At 38.6% G+C, this 22055-nt stretch overlaps 1 protein-coding gene across 3 annotated transcripts in view; it reads right to left on the bottom strand.

Moving 5' to 3' along the window:
* Nucleotides 1-22055, bottom strand: part of rftn2 (raftlin family member 2) — a 336974-nt gene that overhangs the window by 37804 nt on the left and 277115 nt on the right. For all 3 annotated transcript variants that reach the window (XM_039755878.1, XM_039755880.1, XM_039755879.1), the window contains exons 9-11: nucleotides 18112-18295; nucleotides 3030-3141; nucleotides 559-784 (exon numbers count right to left, since the gene is read on the bottom strand). In XM_039755878.1, coding sequence (XP_039611812.1) covers nucleotides 559-784; nucleotides 3030-3141; nucleotides 18112-18295 — 522 coding nt within the window. The remainder of the gene's footprint in view (nucleotides 1-558; nucleotides 785-3029; nucleotides 3142-18111; nucleotides 18296-22055) is intronic.

Consider the following 22055-nt stretch of genomic DNA (forward strand, 5'->3'; position numbering starts at 1 on the left):
AAGGTGGGTCATGCAGCAAGACAACGACCCTAAACACAGAAGTCTTTCTACCAAAGAATGGTTAAAGAAGAATAGAATTAATGTTTTTGAATGGCCAAGTCAAAGTCCTGACCTTAATCCAATCGAAATGTTGTGGACGGACCTAAAGTGAGCAGTTAATGTGAGGAAACCCACCAACATCCCAGAGTTGAAGCTGTTCTGTACAGAGGAATGGGCTAAAATTCCTCCACGCCGGTGTGCAGGAATGATCAAAAGTTACCGGAAATGTTTAGTTGCATTTATTGCTGCAAAGGGGGGTCACACCAGATACTGAAAGCAAAGGTTCACATACTTTTGCCACTCACAAATATGTAATATTCGATCATTTTTCTTAATAAATAAATAACCAAGTATAATATTTTTGTCTCATTTGTTTAACTGGTTTCTCTTTATCTACTTTTAGGACTTGAGTGAAAATCCGATGATGTTTTAGGTCATATTTATGCAGAAAAATAGAAAATTCTAACGTGTTCAAAAACTTTCAAGCACAACTGTAAATTCCAACTATTTAATACCTACCATCAGTCCTGTTTAATGTGCGTCCGCTTAAACCTCCCTCCAGAATGGCACCATTCTCCTGCAGAGGGTCATCCTCAATACCACTCTCAGAAGACTGACCATTTGGTGACCCACGACTACTTGGCTTAGGGCTTGGTACACCTCCATTGCATGTCTGTGATGTACCCTTGCTTTGCTGCGGCACAAAGCCAAGGAACCTCATTCCACGCTGGCCACATATATTGACCTAAAATGGGTTAGAATACAGAATATACAAATTCAGTACTGAAAACGAACTATGTAAAACAGAAGTGAAGCACTTCATATTAAGAGAAAGAAAGGAAAACATTGTGCTGTATGTATTATACATTAGTTATAGCAATACATATTATGAGACTTTATGCACAAACCAGTGTGTTTCTTTGTGCTGGTCCCAAGCCTGGATAAATGGGGAGGGTTATGTCAGGAAGGGCATCATGATCCACTGTGTCAACCACTAACGGGAGCAGCCGAAAGAAGATGATGATGCCTGGCACAATTCAGTATATGTATATACCTATCATATGAACAGACCTAAATATTAGTTACAAACATCTGGCAAAACTACTGACTTTAGCGAAATATGCAGATTTTATACAAGATGATATGTTTTACTTTGTTTGCATGTATTTACTTTTGATAAGCCCTAAATATGTTAACTATTATGGTTTAATTCTTTGAATAAAGACCTGAAGCTGTGTGGAAGAATTTTAGGGTAATATAGCATTCATCTTAAAGAAATAACAAAGGGTTAATACATGTCAGAAACCTGTTCAGGCCTATCAGGAAAACTAGATAAAGGTCAAGTGAACAATAGAGATAAAAATAAAACACACAAAATGTACTAAAGATGACTAATAGATTACTAAGAAGTCAGCAGATGTCATGTGAACAACCAAATTGGACAGTTGTTAAGAGTCACAGAAATTTCAAGGGTAGTGGCTCAACCCAAAAGGTATAAGAAACCAGAATATTAATTTTATATGGATCATTTGGGTGTAAACCAATGAACCAACCAGAGTAAATGTATGCCCTGCTCATAAAATAGACCTACGCCTGTAATATTTGACCATTTTGATTATGCTGTGAAAGAATGCTCGCTGTTCAAGCATTAGCTGAAGAATAATAAATGACGCAGATAGACAAGCTTTTTTCCTGCATGATTACTGATTTGTCCTGTTAGAGGATAGGTTTCTTTAAGATGTTGATTTCCACGACAGCTGCTCACATGCAGGCTGCATAAACTTTGTGAACGATCAGCTTATTAATGACATATACGGCAGCTAACTGAATAATTTATACTTTCTTTATAATTTCATTTAAACAAGTCTTCAATATTAAGTTGAATTGTTTCTCTTTTCATTATGATTCCTTGGCTTTAGTGTTCAGCTAAACTTCTGAGTGTTAGAGAGCCCTTGGTGAAGGGCAAGTACCACTAATCCATCAGTTTTCTTAACCAGCTAATTCAGGACAGGACCATGGTACAACTGGAGCCAGACCAGCAATCAGTGGGTGCAAGGAAAGAACACCTCCTGCACAGAGCACCAGTCCATCGCAGGGTGAGAGACACACACACATATATATACTTGGGCCAGTTTAAGAATGACAATTTACCTGACCCATTTTTTTTTTTTAGAATAAGAAACCCATGGGAACAAGGGGAGAATGTGCACACTCCATACATGGAGCACCAGGGACACAAACCAAGTCTCTGTATTATGAGGCAACAACACTATCACTCATTTCCACAAACGTTTGTACATAATGCTAAAAAAAATAACAATAATAATGAGCAGACTTTAGTATTTCACTGTACCCCAGACATTGTGGCCATCATTACAAAGTCAACTTTGTTTAACAGGTTTCAGTATATTTACATAAAGGAAAAGATCATTCATATAGAAAAGAGAATATGGTGATGATATTCTGATTATTGGTACTCTGATGCATTTACAGATTATGGATGTTTATAGAAATGTTATGCCACACTTTATTCCATTTCTTCTATTCATGTGCATTTCGCATCATGATGTTTGGAGGAAATGTTGGGTTACTGCTCATTTGCTACTCAGTATACAACAAAAAAAATATTAAAGTTCTTTCCACTCTCACCCACTGGTAGCTACCACAATAAATACTGGGCAAATTCTAGTTCTCTGAGTTTTGACAACTGGCACCAGTTAAATATAAGATGGAGCATTCTCATCTAGCATTATGATAACATACAATTATTTTTTATTTTAACCGTCTGAATTCTACATGATATTTGTGTAGTCAGATGATATTTTACTGGAAAATGTATTTTTATGATTTGACAATTCAACCAGTGTGTATAGAAGCAGTCATCTCATTGTCAGGATTCACTAAGGTCATTTGTCTTTAACCCTCTAGTCACTGCAGGCTTTGCTTCTTTAACAATAAACAAAAATGGTCATGTCAGGTAGGAATCCTACCTTGTCAAGAAGACAACTGACCACTTCACTTGTAAGGGTCTCACCAGGAAGTGGCCATTCCTCTATCAGCAATCGTGGAGTACCTGGACCTGCAGAGGCAGCATATTTTGAGCTGTTTATCCATATGTGAAGAGAACACAAAGAAGAAACAAAAGAGATGTCAGCGGTCTCAGGAGATTTCAGAAATGCTCTGAATTAAATTAGGCAAACTTTGGTAAAGCTATCATAGCAGAAGTTCATAAATCATTTTTTCAAACTTCTTTATCTTTTTGTTAATATACAAGTTGCTCTTTTCTATACATTTCATCCTGTTGATTCAACTTACATGGGCAAAGTAATTCATTTTTTTAAATCAATCGTCATGCCCTATGGATGCTATGAATACACCGCTTATAATTTTTGTGAGAATTTCTTTTTCAATTATACTTCACATACTGGAGAGAATGAGAGAAGGGACTCAGCAGTATTACTGGGACTGTGTTATACTTGTGGGGAAAGGGGAAGACGTTTTCCCACAAGGGAAGAAAAGAAAGTTTGTGGTGGTTCTGCATTTGTGTCACTGTCCAGGGAGCTGATAATAAATAAATAAACAGATATTGTATATATATATATATATATATATATATATATATATATATATATATATACATATATACACACACACATACATACATATACACACACTCACTCAAATGACTATATCTTGTTTTATAAAAAAGACAATCAAATACACTTTGGAAGTACATCACTTAGTAGAAATGCATGGAAAAATGCTAGTCTGAAGTCAAAACCCTGTATTATAATACTCGTATATACAGTATTATGCAAAGCTTCTTGAACCAGTAACACCTTTAACTCTGTATTATACCAATTGTTGATATGCTGTGCCCTCTTCTTAAGTTTGTTCAAATCCTGATATGCAATGGTGCAGCAAGAACAAATGTTGTACAACAGGCTTCTTTTTAAGGCAACATTAACCAGTCATCAGAAGGAAAACAAAGGTCCTGTGCTTGGATAACCATGATACCTGACAGCACTCTTATCTGGATCAAAGCTGTGTAGACCCAAAGAGTAAATGGCAGAAGTCAGAGGATGGGGTGCATGTTCATTAAAGAACATGGCAAACTCAACTAGAACATTCACACAAGTCAACAAACTATACAAGTAAAGTCATGCTGCAACTGAAAGACCAGAAAACTCCACACTGAATCAAGCAAAAATGAGAACATCTTAAACAGGTTAAAAGAGCTGAAACAAATCAACTAAGAAGAATAAGTGCAAATTGCCTTAACACAGTGAGCACTTACTCAAAAACACTGTACACCTGTGATACCAATAATGCCATTCCTTGCCTCCTCAAAATATCATATTAGCATAACAATAATACATTTATTTATATAGCGTTTTTCCCATGCTCAAGACATAATATTCTGAGGCATTGACAAGAAGAAAGGGTGCAATCAGATAAATCGTTGATCAGAAAGGCTACAATTATTTACATGTGACTGTAAGCTTTTTATTGAACAGGTGTCACCTGCTTGGTCACACTCAATGTGCGCATGCATGACCGACTATGAGGATGAAGGCCCATTTATCCAGTTTTAACTTTCAGTAGTACTCAGTAAAAACAGAAACAAGTCCTGTAAAGATCAGGTGTATGAATCAGAAATTAACAACAACAAGTAATAGTTGTTGTATGAATTATTAGTGAAACAACAATGGATGTGTAGCAGCACTACTTAAATGGACTACAAATCCTAGCAGCCCTGGTAGTACTTTGCCATCGGGCAGTGTTGGGTTTTGCCACTGGAGTTGCTAGGAAAAATAAGAAATGGCAAGGACTTTAAAGGTGAGCCTAGAAGAAGCTGACATAAAAGTAGTCTGTGTCATGCATTTCAACACATCACCTCAATATCAGATAACAAATACAGCCTCCTTAGAAGGCTGGTGTCCTTCAACATCTGCAATAAGATGCTGCAGATGTTCTATCAGACGGTTGTGGCGAGCGCCCTCTTCTACTGCGGCGGTGTGCTGGGGAGGCAGCATAAAGAAGAGGGACGCCTCACACCTGGACAAACTGGTAAGGAAGGCAGGCTCTATTGTAAACACGGAGCTGGACAGTTTGACACCCGTGGCAGAGCGATGGGCACTTAGCAGGCTCCTGTCAATCATGGAGAATCCACTGCATCCACTGAACAGGATCATCTCCAGGCAGAGGAGCAGCTTCAGTGACAGACTGAGGAGATCGTCGTCCCAACCCACACTATGCGACTCTTCAATTCCACCCGGGGGGGTAAACATTAACATTATACAAAGTTATTGTCTGTTTTACCTGCATTTTTATTACTCTTTAATTTAATATTGTTCTTTATCAGTATGCTGCTGCTGGAGTATGTGAATTTCGACTTGGGGTTAATAAGGTATCTATCTATCTTTCTCTATCTATCTGAGGATTTTCGGGATTTACCTTCTCGCCCTTATCCTGGTGTTCTTATGGTCTCGTCTGAGTTGGTAAATGTCTTCGCCTGTGGAGTGCTTTCAATGCCTGCTATTCTTCACAATCACCCCACTATAGTAGGACAATATTTTACATATTATACAGAAAGTTGTAACATTGGACCTCCTACCGTTTATCACCTCCAATCTGCATCTGGAACTGAACTGTCTCTGGACTTTGTATTGTCATGTTTATCATTGATCATTTTGTACTTAGTGTTTTATTGGGTTTAGTTCTGTGTTAGCTAACCATCTAAGGCTGTTGGGGTTACTGAGCTGGGCTTTTCTGTACAAGTTAGTTGTTTGTTAATTGTTTAATATATACTTTAAAGACAATTAATCAGAACCACTTTATTACATGTCTCTTGTGCAAGAGTCAGGTCAAAGCTTTGTAAGTAAGGGGTTATTTACCTTGGCATTGTATTTTTAGGTAACTTCAAGGAGCAGCCGATTCAGTGGTTGTAGTGTAGTAGTGTAGCAGTGTAGTGCGGGGGAGGAGAAGAAACTCTAGATCAGTTTTTCCAAACTGCAGACCACACAGAACCCCTAATGAAACCCAGGTTACAGGTGGATAACGACCAATCCTAAATAACCTCCCCAACCCTCACTCTAGCCACCCCACTCTCCCACTCAGTCCCAAACCTGGCATGAGAAAAACAGGCATGTGACACCATTAAAGTTGTGAAAAACCGCTCTAGAAGTTTCAGCTTCTTCAGTAATGGAAGAAGCCATCTCCTAGCATATGTATAAAAGTTAGAACATAGAGAGATTTTAGGTAGGACACCATTTCCAACTCACTACAATTCCCAGGAGAGAGCTGCTGGTGTGGCATTATACTACTGAAAGGTTGTCAGAAGTTCTAATATAGAGTACTTAAAACAAAAAGTAACCATACTTCAAAAAGTACAAGTGCTGACACTGCATACAAGCAGTATGCTACTGCTTAACTTCAAACACTGTCAATACAGTATTCTGGAAAAACTCCTGGTACTACAAACACCAAAATGTAGACGTGCCAGTATGGAGTACCAGTGAGTACCAGACCACTTTAATCAAAGACCTTGCACATTCCGTACTTTAAAAATGCTTGTGACAAAAGAGCAACTATTCATATACTGCATTGGCTGGAACAGCTTTCATTAATGAGATGGACAGCCTTCTGTCCAATGTGACAGAAAACAAAACCAGCCCTTCCTTTTTGAATACGGGCATCATTATGGAGTTTTGTTGTGACTGAAGTCAACATTTTCTAAAGACTGCAGAAGGTGGTGGTTGTTGTGTTTTTTCTACCGTGTTTCCCCAAAAATAAGCCCTAGCATGATTTTCAGGCTGCTCTGTAATATAAGCCCTAGTCAAGATCGTCAGCTGAAAAGTAAGGCATCTAAAGCCAGGATTATACTTCACGCGATGTGACACGTGTGCCCGAAACATCCATTAAATTTCAAGGACACCTTGACACAATATCTCTGAAAAGGATGTTTAATAATTGCAGCCATCAAATCAGGGATGCGCCCATTCCAGCAGCATCAACGCAATACAGAAACAAAATCCCTGGACGGGGCATCAGCTCATCACAAGGGGAACACAAGCACACATATACACTTGCCATCATTGTAGCTTCATCAAATCCTTTTTTCAAAAGTTCCCGTTTTTCTGTGTCACCCTGTACAATTTAAACAGATTTTTATTTTCATGGGAATTGTTACATATGCATAATAGAACTATTTTACATTACAGTGAGTAATTAACCATATTAAAAAAGAGTAAAATGTAATAATTTTAAAGTAAATTATGTTTCATGTTGCATTAAGAGTTATTTGTTGCATAATACAATTTTGTTCTGTTTGGCTTTGAAATTAACACGCAAATACTTTTTAAACTTACACTTTTACTGTAAAACTTCAGTAAAAACTATTTTTAAATTACATTTTCGTCAATATCGCAATGAATTTTGATGCTATGTTTGGACTTTTATCATGACAACGTAACATATAACTGCCCATAATTGAATTTCGTTTCTTTCTCTCTATTAAATAAAACAACCTTTTCGAATGTCTGGCTCTTAGTTTCGTTAATTATCTTTGCAAAAGCTATTCTAACGGGAAACTGTTAACGTTTTAATACGAATGGCACATCAAGATCTCCTTTGTTGTGTAATGTTATCCAGAGAAGATATACTACATTACCTTTCTTGGATAGATCCGTTTTTCTACAGTAATTCGTGCGGTGGAAGACCGGATGGTGTTAACGGTTGTAGTTATTCTTCGGAATATTGTAAGTTGATGTTTTCATCTTCCGCACGATCACCACCAAATGTTTCCGCAGTCTGTAACCGATCCACATTTTTGGTGTAAATTCATTTGACTTTGTTTCTCGGTGCTAGGATTGCCAGTGTACTCATTTTTTCTGTTGATAACCCTTCGTGATGAAATTCTTCAATAAGATTTGGGCATAACAAGTCTTAAAGTGAGGTAAAGGTTAAAATTTATAAAAGCTAAGAGAGCAGAAAAAGAAATATAACATATAATATCTACGCTGTTTATATTAAGAGAATGCTCAGAGGATAACCTATTGTCAGAACTGAAAGCGCAAAGGACAACAAAGAACAGAGACCCTTCACATTCTGCACTATTAAACATGCTTGTGACTGTAGAGCACCTTCAAGTAATAAAACTAAGTGGGAACCTCAAGGTTGCAGTAAGCTATGTTAGTTTAAATAATACATCATTAGCAGTTCTGTACAGTGATCCCCATCTATATCGCGGTTCAGCTATCACACCACCGCTATATCTAATTAATATTATTATTATTACTACTAGGGGGCTCTGCTCTCTGCTCACTTTGCTCGCACACCCCCAGGTTTGGTTTACCGGATAATTTAAAGAGTTTGTTATTTTCATGGGAATTGTTACATATGCATTTATTTTCATTTTTCCTTTAAAACTTTTGTAAAAAACAAGATTTGTCCTTTATTTCCTGCCCCAGGCATGGTTAAACCTCTTTCTCGTGGGACTTATAATGCTGCTCGTGTTGTGAAGGGGGGTCTGAACGCACGCTAAATAAATGTGATCGGTACAGCTGGTGTCTTGCTGCTGCTGGCCAGCTGTGTGTTGCGCTTGTCGTGCTTTGAGTCAATCATTTAAAAGCCTGTATAGCAGCTGTCCGTTTGCCACTTCGCGTCTCTGCTGCTAGCTTTCTTGGGGGTGGGGGGTGGTTGGTGTGGGGGCTGAACGCATGCAAGCTGCGTGTTCTGCTTGTCGTTGTTTTAAGAGGTGGGAGCAACTGAAGTTTGTCTGCCAAAAGCACTCCATCAACAGCTAGGTTAGATGTCACTGAACTTGTTTTAAATTGTTTGTAAGTAGGGCGTAACGTGTAAAAGTCACAGTCTCACAGGTTTTGCTTCATAAGGTTTTAATTTCTAGTCTTGCATGTTGTCAAAGTGTCTCTGTGAGATGATCGGGTCTCGATCACTTCGCTCAACCCCCCCGGGGGTGCGCTATGCTCCTGCCACTTTGGGTCTCGCTTGTGTTGTGAAGGGGCGAAGCTGAACGCATGCTAAGCAGAAGTGGATGGATCAGCTACTGGCTTTGTGCTGCTTCTGCCAAGACGCCCGTTCTTCTTGTCGCTCTGCGTGTCGATCATTTAAAAGCCTGTACAGCAGCTGTTCTTCTGTCTCACTGCCTTGTCTTGTGTGACGTTAAAATGTTTTATAATAAAGAGAGTTACTCACATCCTTAGCCCAACATCCACATATCATGTGTGTTTACAAAGTGTGTTTTAATATGTTTACATGTGTTTAAAGGGTGTGGGAGGGGTATTTTAAGGCTTAAACTATATATAAAAAAAAATGTTTATTTATATGGTCTTTCTATATCGCGGATTTTCACCTATCGCTGATGGGTCTGGAATGTAACTTCAGCGATAGGCGGGGGATCACTGCAACTTCTGAGGGCACCAAAATGAAAGAAAGGCAGTATTATACTGGCAGAACGCATTACAAGTCAGCAGAGAGTTCCTGCTTTGTCCTGGTTATATCGTTAAAGGCAGACAAGTGGGAAGCTACCATGTGTCTTTACTTGGGTATGACGCTCAGGATTCAGTGGTGCCTTAAGCCAGAAGAGGGTAATATTTGTACAGACTGGTATACATTCAGAGATGTGTGTGTATATATATTTGATTTTCACAATAATGCATTTTTGGTTAGTCTCCTTAGTGACCTGGCAGCGTCAGGTAGGAGAGGACGCTGGCGTTGAATGTTTGCCGCTTCTCCCTTTGAGCTTTATGAGTTTTATATTACTAATTTATTATTTTACTTTTACTTTAGTTTTTAGTTAAAAAGTTTCGTACTTTTTTGTACTGTTTCATCGTCTGCTGTGGGTTTTTACGGATTTTACCGAGTTCTATTAAGTTTTAGCTGACTACTCACTTGTTGCCCGGATATACTGTTTTACCGTCTGCCGTGGATTTTACGGATTTTATCAAGTTTTGCTGTCTACTCACCTGATATCTGGATGCCCTGATGCCCGGATTTTCTGTTTTATTGTCTGCTTTGGATTTTACGGCGCTGTCTGGATAGCATACTTAGCCGACTTAATCCCGCAACCACTCCTGAAATTAACATCTCCATCATCAAAGAACTTGGACTCCTTCACCGTCCTCGATACACTCATAGAGGCTCCGGTCGAAAGTTCATCTTCCATAACCTGCCAAAGTGCTCTGCTCCCAATATTCCATCTTTCTGATCACCTGTCGCACGTTTGACGCGTCATCAGAGCACCGTCATTCCAACTACTATCAACTCTGAAAGTATCGTGAGATCTTTGCACTCCAGCATGGGAAACATCAGAGCTATTCAGAGAAACACAGCGAGATTCTCACATCCCCGCCTGGATTTATTTTGTGGAGTTGATTCTAAGCTGCGTGGAGTGGATTTTAATGTTTTGCAACCAGTACAAAGATTGACCTCACAGTCATTAGTCAAATTTGAACTGTTTAACTCTCAATCCATCTGCAATAAATCCACACTGATTGAAGAACACATCAGGGAGAAAGGACTTGACTTCATGTGTCTGACAGAAACATGGCACCAGTCAGAGGTTTACTCTGCCCTAAATGAAGCCTGTCCTCCTGGCTACAGTTACTTGGAAGCAGCTCGCAGCACTGGGCGTGGTGGTGGCTTAGCTATCATCCACCGTCAGGATTTGGGGTTGTCCGTATCTTGATACCTGCAACATCCTCCTGCGAGTGCCTTGCATTAAAATGTAAGCCTCCTTTTCCCATGACTGTTCTCCTTATCTATCGACCTCCAAAACCCAACTCTGCCTTCATCCCGGAAATGAATGATCTTCTCACAACACTCTGTGCTACCTCTGCCAACATCATAATTCTAGGAGATATAAATATTCATGTTGACAATCCCACAGGTTATCTCACTGCTGATTTCCTTGAGCTATTGGATTCTCTTAATCTACAACATGTTGATGTCCCCACACATTCCAGGGGTCACATACTTGACCTGGTCATTTCAAATTCTGCCTTAATCAGTAACTTACAGGTATATGATCTTGGTATTTCAGACCACAAAGTAGTGTCAATGGAGCTGCCCATTCTTTCCCCCCATATCAAACTAAAATGACAGATACATTTCAGAAATCTGAAGAACATCAATGTTGATGCCTTGGCCCTGGACCTTAAACTTCTCTCCTCTGACCCTACCAGCTCCCTCTCTGTTGCTGACCTTGTGGACTTTTACAACCAGTCCCTGAGCAGTCTCCTGGACTTCCACGCCCCCTTAACATCCAGGTCCGTCTCATTCTCATGCTCAGCACCTTGGTACACCTGCGAACTGCGAAAAATTAAGACGGCTGGCCGTGTCCTTGAGCAGCGGTTCAAGGCCTCTGGGCTGACTGTCCACAAACAGGCTTATAGGGAACACAAGAGGGTGCATGCAGAAGCTCTGAAGGTTGCACGGTCCAAGTTCTATTCCACCATCATCAGCAACAGTTCCAGGAACCCCAAAAAACTTTTTTCAACTATAAATCACCTTCTCAAACCTCCTTCACCTGCCCACTCTGAGGCCACCGATGAGAGGTGCAATATGCACATAAATTTCTTCAAACAAAAGTTGATAACATCCGCTTACACCTCTCCACCACGGATATCCTGCCCCCAACTGTTGACCTACTGTCTGAGACTGTCCAGCCCCTTTGCTCCTTCTCTGTTGCCACACGGGAAGAGGTGGAGGATGTCATCAGGAAAATGAAACTGTCTACCAGTTCCCTGGACCCTTTCCCTCAGCTTTACTGAGGGCCAACGTCTCTGCCGTCTCTCCACTTATCACCAGGATCATAAACCAGTCCCTTTTGGCTGGCCATATTCCTTCTTCACTAAAAACTGCTGTCATCAGACCCCTACTGAAAAAACCCACCCTGGATTCTGAAGTTCTCTCCAATTATAGGCCCATTTCCAATCTTCCATTTCTCTCTAAAGTTCTGGAAAAAACAGTTGCAACTCAACTTCATGACCACCTCAAACTGAATAATCTGTTTGAAAAGTTTCAGTCTGGTTTCCGCCCTGACCATAGCACCGAAACAGCCCTGGTCAGGGTCACCAATGATCTTCTGATAACAGCAGATACTGGTTCCCCTTCTTTACTCATCCTCCTTGACCTGACAGCTGCTTTTGACACAATAGACCACAACATTCTCCTTCACCGCCTGAAATACACCATTGGACTCTCTGGAAATGTTCACAATTGGTTCACATCTTACCTGACCGGCAGAACTGAGCACGTCGCCCTGGGCAGCGCAAAATCTCATACCCACAACGTCACTTGTGGTGTCCCACAGGGCTCTGTGCTAGGCCCCATCCTTTTTACCATCTACATGCTCTCCCTTGGAAATGTCATTAGCAGACATGGTTTATCTTTTCACTGCTATGCTGATGACACTCAGCTTTACCTCAGGACTACCCCCACCTCCTCTACTGCTCCTCTGCCAATCACTACATTGACTACCTGCCTGGAGGAGATAGAGGCGTGGATGAGGCTCAATTTTCTTCAGCTAAACAGATCCAAAACAGAAGCCATCTTAGTTGGCACATCACACCATCTCCGCTCTTCTACCATCACCAGTATCACTTTCGCTGGCCAAAACATTCCCCTTTCCACATCTGTCACCAATCTGGGTGTTAAAATGGACCCTCAACTCACCTTTGACGCCCACATCAAACACCTCTGTAAGTCTTCCTTCTACCACCTCAAGAATATTGCTAAACTCCGACCAACTCTCACCCTGGAAGATGCAGAGAAGCTCGTCCATGCCTTTGTCTCCTCCAGGTTGGATTACTGTAATGCGCTCCTCATTGGGATTCCTGGCAAGAGTATTCAGAGACTCCAGTATATTAAGAATTGCGCTGCCAGGATCCTGATGAGGGTGCAAAAGCATGACCATATCACCCCAATCCTGAAAACCCTTCACTGGCTCCCTGTTCCACTCAGAATTGAGTTCAAGGTCGTTCTCCTCACCCATCAGTGCATCTATGGACATGCCCCCCTTTACTTACATGAACTCCTTACCCCTCATACCTCCTCACGTACTCTCGCTCTGTACACACTAACACTCTCCAAGTCCCTAGAGCCAAGCTTGCAGTATGGGTGATAGGGCTTTTTCATCTGTGGCGCCGAGACTTTGGAACGCCCTCCCTGACTACCTGAGAGCCCTACAGTCGACTAATGTTTTTAGACAGAATCTAAAAACTCATCTTTTTAGAAAGATATTTTGTTAAAGCATACATAGATTTTCTTGTCTTATTATTTTTGTTTTTACTCTGTAGCACTTTGAGATTTCTAAAATATGAAGTGCAATATAAATAAAATTTATTATTATTATTTTTTAAATATTATAGTATGTACCCAACATGCCACATAATCCTTTATCTGTTTGATTGCATTCCTGGTGAAATACAATAAGAATGAAAAAATTAGACAAATCATTTGCCAAATAAGGACATCATGCAATGGGGAGGGTTGGAATCAGGAAAAGAATCTGGCCATAAAAATCATGCCAAAACCTGCAAAACAAATATCAATCCCATATACAAATGGGAATATCAACAGAAGAAGATGATGCTACTTCTTTAAATGGTACAAGAGAATCTATTGTTAAAAAAAAAAAAAAAGTAAAACTCAGACTACATTCCCTGGAATGTATTGTAATGTAAACTGTCCTGTTTGTATCCAAAATTATCTGTATGCATATCGTGCAGAAATATGTTTTTGCCATCCTTTCTGCTACCCTATGAACCTCTGTGTGATTTGTCAAAATAGACAAACTCAAAAAGGAGATTTACATTATAACAAGCAGTCCTACAATGAATACTCAGAGCAGATTACAGGTAGTTAAAGAGTTAGTGTTTTTTTTTTGTATTTTAAGCTGCAGGTTTAATAACATACAAACAAATGAATAAATCCAGCATACAGGGTTGGAGGTGTATCCAATTAAAGTGCAGCTCCTCAGATGACCTTGCTGAAATCCTGGACTCAACATGAAGACTCTGAACAAACCCTTTACTTACTTCAGGGTGCTATCTCCCATATTCTGTTACCCCAGTATGTGTTTCATGCCCTCCAATTTATGGAAATCACCCAGCGGGAAAACAGGATACACACCTGAGCTCCTGGAGACAACTGGTTAACCCAGTTAAGAGCAGCTGTCTTTAACCAACGTGTACTGCAACCATAGGTCCTGGATTCTGTGCAGAACATGAGAAAGTACACTACAATCTGGATGGCATGTTGTGACTGGTTTCAAATTCAGTTTCTTGTTATTTATGTATAAGAACAGCTGTTACTGTAGCGGTCTGTTTAAAGCAGCCAAAAAATCTCCATGTAGCAATAGCAGAAAGTATGTGCACACCTGACGTTGTAAATCTTTTGTTTGAAACATTTTGGCATGTTGCAATTCAAAAACATAACACCATGCATAATGAACTGTAAGCAAGCAGCTGCTTTTGAATGTCCCCTACCATGACCACTCCACAAACTTATGAAAAAAAAAAACTTCAAGCCTTCAACTCCAAGAAAATAAGATGTTTGACACATGATCCTTCATCTGAAAAGCTATGCTCAAATTTTTCTCCTGCACACTTTTTAAAAACTGTCAACGTTATGTTTCAATACTGTAAACTCCACAATCAGTTCTAATGCTCTGATATACACTTTAACATCATAATCAGATCCGGTATTTTAAAGGGTACCCCATGAATAGCTCAAAAACTGGAAATGTAATCATTTTTGACACTGAAATGTAAACCAGATAACCAGTTTTAATACGTCACTGTAAAGCCCTTAATCAGTTCCAATACTCAAAATCAAACAGTTGAACCAGTATTGGACTGACAGGTGTAGTGGTTTATTAGCCATCCTCACTAGTCACTGCAACCAAAGGGCTTAAAACAAGAAGTATATAAAAAAAAAAAAGAATAAAAGCAGTGGGATTAAACATGTTTCTGTTTTAATAATTAATATGTCACCAGTATTACCACACCTAACTTTTCTTTCCTTCCTAGTTCTTCATCAGAATCTGTTTCTATAATAAACAGATTTTATGAGTTTAGAACTGCACTTTTAAACTTAATTAAACCTAAAGGTTGCTTTCTTCTCTTTGCTGCATTCTGTCAAGCTTGCCATAGTATTTATAAAAGTAACTTGTGGAACAACCACTTCTTACATGCTGCTTTCTGCTGGAAATAACAAAAGAATGACCAACGTTATTGGGAGATTCCCATGTCTACCATTCAAATTCAGACAGAAAAAAAACAGCATAAACAGCCCAGGTCTACTGTACAACTATTATTCTCAATGTGACGAATTTTGGTTTACTGTAAGCTTGGTATGCTTTCAGTATGCCCTTTAACAGTAATTATATGGTATTACAGCTGCTTGTTTTTATCTAGTACATTTTATTTATTTATGTATTTATTTATTTCCAAAGCACTTTAAAAACAACATCAAGGGTGACCAAAAGTGCTGTACAATTAAAAAAAAGAAAACATATCAGACACACAAAACCAAAGGGTAAATGAAACAGAAACACAAACACATAAGAACTGAAGAGATTCTTAATAAAAAGAATACAGATAGCCAACATATCATACTGGGTTAAAAGCCAGAGAGTAAAAATGTGTTTTTAAATAGGATTTAAAGACAGCTAGCGAAGGAGCCTGCCTAACGTGCAACAGCAAATCAGTCCAGAGTTTTGGGGCTGCAACTGAAAAAGCTCGATCACCTCGGAGTTTGCATCGTGCCTTGGGAACACGTAAAAGCATCTGGTCTGCTGAATTTTGACTTGAATATTTTAACTTTTCTTCCAAAAAGACAGAAGTGGTGTCTCAGTCAGTCTCTTCCAACTCAAAAGGAATGTACATTGGCTTAAAGAATTTATTATAGCATAAATAGCAAAACTGACATGAAGATTTACACTGCTTTGTACATTGTGTGGTAAGAAGTAAGTCTTATTTTAGTAATGTACTAGCCGTGTTACCCAGCTTCACCCAGGAAATTTCCTATACTCGTCCTTGTACTTTATAATTTGGCATTAAACAATCTTCAGTTATTCTTTTGGCACCAAATGATGTCATTTGAAACACGCAATTATATTTTCTTACAGCACTGAGAAAATGTTTTAATAGGCCATGGCGATAATTTGATTTTTCCACTTTTGTGACATATTTCAAGTGGTTCATCAGTTCATTTCAAAGCACAACAGTGAGGACATTTAATTTTAATGGACCCTATAAAAATGTCTTTATTAGATTCATAATTAATGCATGAGTTATAATTAACCCATTATTGCAATATTTGAGTCAAGGCCAGTATCTTTTTTTGATCATTATGTCAAACAGACGTTTCTGTGTTCCTGTCAGTACGTTTTAAGGTGTATTTACTACCAGTAGCCCTGTGAATTTCGGGATGTTAATGCATTTATTTAACAACCGGAAGTCTGTTCACTTTAGGATTTTTTGTGCACATTTGTCATATTCAAATCTGTTCACTTTTTGGATTATTTTGTGTATATGTAGCAACTACAACTCAGTTGCTTGCAGTATTGTTTGGGCATATTTGGTCACAGATCAAGTTTTAAAATTGATTTCTTTTGATATTGAATGTAAATCTAGTATGGCACTTACATTTTTACAGTATGTTTTATTAGTATAGTTTTGAGATAATTTGGTCACATCCGATAAGCAAGACAAGGTAATTGATTGTGATGTTTGGCGTAAACAACTTTGAGTTTTAGCAAGATTAACAGTTGTAATAGGTTCATAAAAGTCAAAATGACCTCTGCATAAAGTTCTTGTGAAGTGCAATCTTTCAACAGGCTGTTTACCTAAATTTAGCAAATAATACTCCATATCTACATTGTAAACTTCAGATACACTTGTAAAAATGTCTGAAGTTGCTAACAATTTGCAAGTGGTAGCGTAGACTGAGGGATTATGCATATTATAATGAGTTCATCACAATTGTCACCATTTCTGGTATTTGAGAAAGCTTTGTATAGCACCCACTGTCTCACTTCAATCTGAAGCCGAATTTCCAAACCTAATACATTTGTAACGTACTCATACAGTGATAGACAATAAAATAATCTCCATCTGCTTTTACACATATCACAAGGTGTGGAATTGGTATAATCAATAATATCAAATCAAAATGGATTCCATTTTAATGGACCAAAACCAATATACGATTTGAAACAGGAGTTTTGTATGGACATTCTTTCTTCATTCTTTCCAATTCACAGCTCAATGTCCTGTTCATTTCTTGTCTAAGACACCCCTACTTCTCTCATCAGTCCTCCCTATTGGTCGGTGGTGCCGTTTGTCTACACCGCTCATCTGATAGTGGCCCTCATTTGTACAGGCACACTTCAAACAGGCCATTGAGTGGTTGCTACTGTTTCTCTTCAGTCTTCTGTCAGCTCTGTGTGGCATGTTAGCATAGTGCACTCAGTACAGTATTAAGGGCAAATAAAAAGCATTTGTCAGTTAAGTTTCCTATATCTACAAATTACACCAAATTTCAATCAAATCTGAGAAATCATTTTTGAGATTTTGGTGCATTTAGATTTTGTATTGTAGGAGTTATTTTTTGACCTCTAAATAACAATATGTCAAAACATTCTTTCTTAGCAGATATATACAGCCCTTGATGTACCTTCCTGCTATATTCCTATTTTTAACTAAATAGGAAACAGATTTTGTTGAGGAGTTTGCCAACTTCAATTTTATATTATAAATACACAGTATATTACACATATACATATAAATATACATATATATACAGCATAAATACACACACACACAGATGTACCAGACAAATGCATCCACTGGTTAATCTGCATTAAGAACAAGGGCTGAGCAAACACAAATAGAAAACGAGCATGTGGAGATGTTCAATCTACAGTCATACAAGGTGCAGAAACAGGCTATAAGAAGTTATTTAAGTATGTTTGCAAGTGAGTAACTACATCAGTAATGCACTTTAAAAGGCATCACATTATATGTAATGGAGTTGTTTCTTTACCTGGGTCTGCGCCGTGACAGTACAGCCCGATACAGAAGACTGAGCGGAAGCTGTCGCTTTCGACCTACAGACAGGACGACTGGATGAAGAGTAGCAAGTACAAACCCCTTCCTGTAATGCTGCTCAAGCTCACACGTTATATCTCGCAGAGAACTGATTCGAATTATTTCAGGGTTTGTTGAACCTGAAACAGAAGAAGAGATAACAGGTCTGAAACACTTGACATCATTACATCAAGGCCTGAAGAACTCATTATATATACACTGTTCACCAATAATGATATAAATATAGCTCATCTAAAATTGCTCATTTTAAAACCATAGTGACAAAAAAGGCAACTAAACTAAACTTGCAACTAAATGCAAACTTGTTTTTTGATTCTGAGTGTCCAAACTAGGCATACGGACTACACTGTGTTGATTTAACTAACAATATGGCTATATTTTGGCAAAATTTTCAATAGTGACTCAAAGTTAATTCAAACTGGTTTTAACCACAGCTACCTTAATTTGTGTATCAAAGGTAATAACATTTCCATATATAAAAATAACTATTATAGTAACACTTGACACATACAGTGGGGCAAAAAAGTATTTAGTCAGCCACCAATTGTGCAAGTTCTCCCACTTAAAAAGATGAGAAAGGCCTGTAATTTTCATCATAGGTATACCTCAACTATGTGAGACAAAATGAGAAAAAAAAATCCAGAAAATCATATTGTCTGATTTTTAAAGAATTTATTTGCAAATTACAAACTAGCAAGATTTCTGGCTCTCACAGACCTGTAACTTCTTCTGTAAGAGGCTTCTCTGTCCTCCACTCGTTACCTGTATTAATGGCACCTGTTTGAACTCGTTGTCAATATAAAAGACATCTGTCCACAACCTCAAACAGTCACACTCCAAACTCCACTATGGCCAAGACCAAAGAGCTGTCAAAGGACACTAGAAACAAAATTGTAGACCGGCATCTGGCTGGGAAGACTGAATCTGCAATAGGTAAGCAGCTTGGTGTGAAGAAATTAACTGTGGGAGCAATTATTAGAAAATGGAAGACATACAAGACCACTGATAATCTCCCTTGATCTGGGGCTCCACGCAAGATCTCACCCCGTGGGGTCAAAATGATCACAAGAACGGTGAGGAAAAATCCCAGAACCACATGGGGGGACCTAGTGAATGACCTGCAGAGAGCTGGGAACAAAGTAACAAAGGCTACCATCAGTAACACACTACGCTGCCAGGGACTCAAATCCTGCAGTGCCAGACGTGTCCCCCTGCTTAAGTCAGTCATGTGTAGGCCCGTCTGACATTTGCTAGAGAGCATTTGGATGATCCAGAAGAGGACTGGAAGAATGTCATGTGGTCAGATGAAACCAAAATAGAACTTTTTGGTAAAAACTCTACTCGTCGTGTTTGGAGGAGAAAGAATGCTGAGTTGTATCCAAAGAACACCATACTACTGTAAAGCATGGGGGTGGAAACATTATGCTTTGGGGCTGTTTTTCTGCAAAGGGACCAGGACGTCTGATCCGTGTAAAGGAAAGAACGAATGGGGCCATGTATCGTCAGATTTTGAGTGAAAACCTCCTTCCATCAGCAAGGGCATTGAAGATGAAACGTGGCTGGGCCTTTCAGCATGACAATGATCCCAAACACACCTCCCAGGAGTGGCTTCGTAAGAAGCATTTCAAGATCCTGGAGTGGCCTAGCCAGTCTCCAGATCTCAACCCCATAGAAAATCTTTGGAGGGAGTTGAAAGTCCATGTTGCCCAGCGACAGCCCCAAAACATCACTGCTCTAGAGGAGACCTGCATGGAGGAATGGTCCAAAATACCAGCAACAGTGTGTGAAAACCTTGTGAAGACTTACAGAAAAAGTTTGACCTCTGTCATTGCCAACAAAGGGTATATAACAAAGTATTGAGATGAACTTTTGTTATTGAACAAATATTTTTTTCCACCATAATTTGCAAATAAATTCTTCAAAAATCAGACAATGTGATTTTCTGGATTTTTTTTTTCTCATTTTGTCTCTCATAGTTGAGGTATACCTATGATGAAAATGACAGGCCTCTCTCATCTTTTTAAGTGGGAGAACTTGCACAATTGGTGGCTGACTAAATACTTTTTTGTCCCACTGTATGTAGAAATAACTAAACTTTCTATGAGAAAAATAGAAATCACAAGAAATATGTGGGCTGACAAGGCTAAATTCATGTTAAATGCTTAAAACAAAGTTTCTTATATATAATGTTAACCATTCTTTAAAATGGATCAATAATATGTTAGAAAATTTATAAATGGGCATTCCACTACTAATCAAAAGTAATATGTGAAAATAACGGTATTGTTCAAAATAACAGAAAACCTGGCAAAGAAAGTTCTAAAGTTGTGTGGACCAATTCCAGTTAGTACCAATGAGTTTGTTGATTTCTTTAATAACAAACTGGACAACATAAACAGATCTGCTATATGTGGACTACATAAGGCCATCTGTAACACTTAATAAACTTGAATTAATGACAAAATAATAAATGTTAAGAGTGATAGATGCACCCAGTAAGTAGGTCAGAGAGAACAGATGAAGAAATGGCAACAGTCCTTAGATGTTTGAGGTAACTGAGGTGCTGACTGGTGAGCAGTTTTGACAAGAGCTGAAATGTGTTGTGCCCACTTCAGTTTATCAGTGATGGTCACTTCTAGAAATTTAAAGCAACTTAACTCTTAACAGCATCCTCTCTGATGCTGATGGAACTGTGGCCTGCTTTCTGAAGTCTATAACTACCCTCTTCACTTTGCTGAAAACAAGAGTGAAATGTGTGCACTGTCACTTCAGCAGGTAGCAGTCTCATCATTGTTGGTGGTCAGTTCCACGATGGTGGTGTCATCAACAAATTAAGTGAATGGGTTGGAGCTACATCTGACCACACAGTCAGAGATGAACAAGTTTATCTAATCCAAGTCCTAAATGTGTTACATTAACTGGAGTCTTTACAATGCCTCACAGTACATGCAGGTGCTCTTAGATGGACTGGCATCATGTCCAGTGTTTATTTCTGCTTAGTGTTCACTGTGACTTGGATGGCCTTTTGTCCCCATAACCCTCAAGTGTATCTGAGCAGGCTGAAAAATGGATAGATGAAAATCAAACCAGCAATATGCATTGAAAGTGAAGATAATGGCTTAAGCGCAAAAAAGTTCTTTGACAGAAACAATGTGGTCTCTGATCTAATTAAATAGTTACATATAGTCACTGTGGATGTTCTTATTATGAAGTATATTGAAATTTGGACAAATTAAAACAATGACCTGGGAATACACAGCTATGTGAACAATACAAAAATCAAACCAACATAACTAATACAGGTAGTTGCAGAATCAGGGTGAATTGGTTTGTGATGTATACAGGTGTGTATGTGCATTTTTTTAATATTAGTCAAAAATCAGAGAATGTAAACATTATCATCATTGTACAAATTTGTAAAGATCCCAAATATCAAATATATTCCAAACATTACAGATTGCCTACATCAATGATGGTAGAAATAAATAGTTGATTTGTAAAGTTACTTTACCACATTTGGCCTTTGTTCAATTTGGAAATAATTACAATTCAGTCCTACCCTACCCAGCCACTGCCTTTTGGAAAGGTTGTCCAACTGTCCTTAATGATCAGATAAAAGAATGGACACTGTTTCTATAAATGCTAAAAATAAAAAGATGGAAGATAACATAAAAAGATTTCCATAAGGAATAAGTTATACCTTGAAGACCATCAAGCAAAGAATCCAAACACTTTTACTGATCAACAGACAAAGAATGGTCAAATAAGTTCAATGAAATGCTATTTATTGTTATAATGCCCACTTCCACTCATTCTCAAGTGCATTAAAGGTGCACAAGGGGAAAACACAGTTGATCAACCCAAAAAAGATCTAAAAAT

This window comes from Polypterus senegalus, chromosome 6 (genome assembly GCF_016835505.1).
Source record: "Polypterus senegalus isolate Bchr_013 chromosome 6, ASM1683550v1, whole genome shotgun sequence".
NCBI lineage: Eukaryota > Metazoa > Chordata > Cladistia > Polypteriformes > Polypteridae > Polypterus > Polypterus senegalus.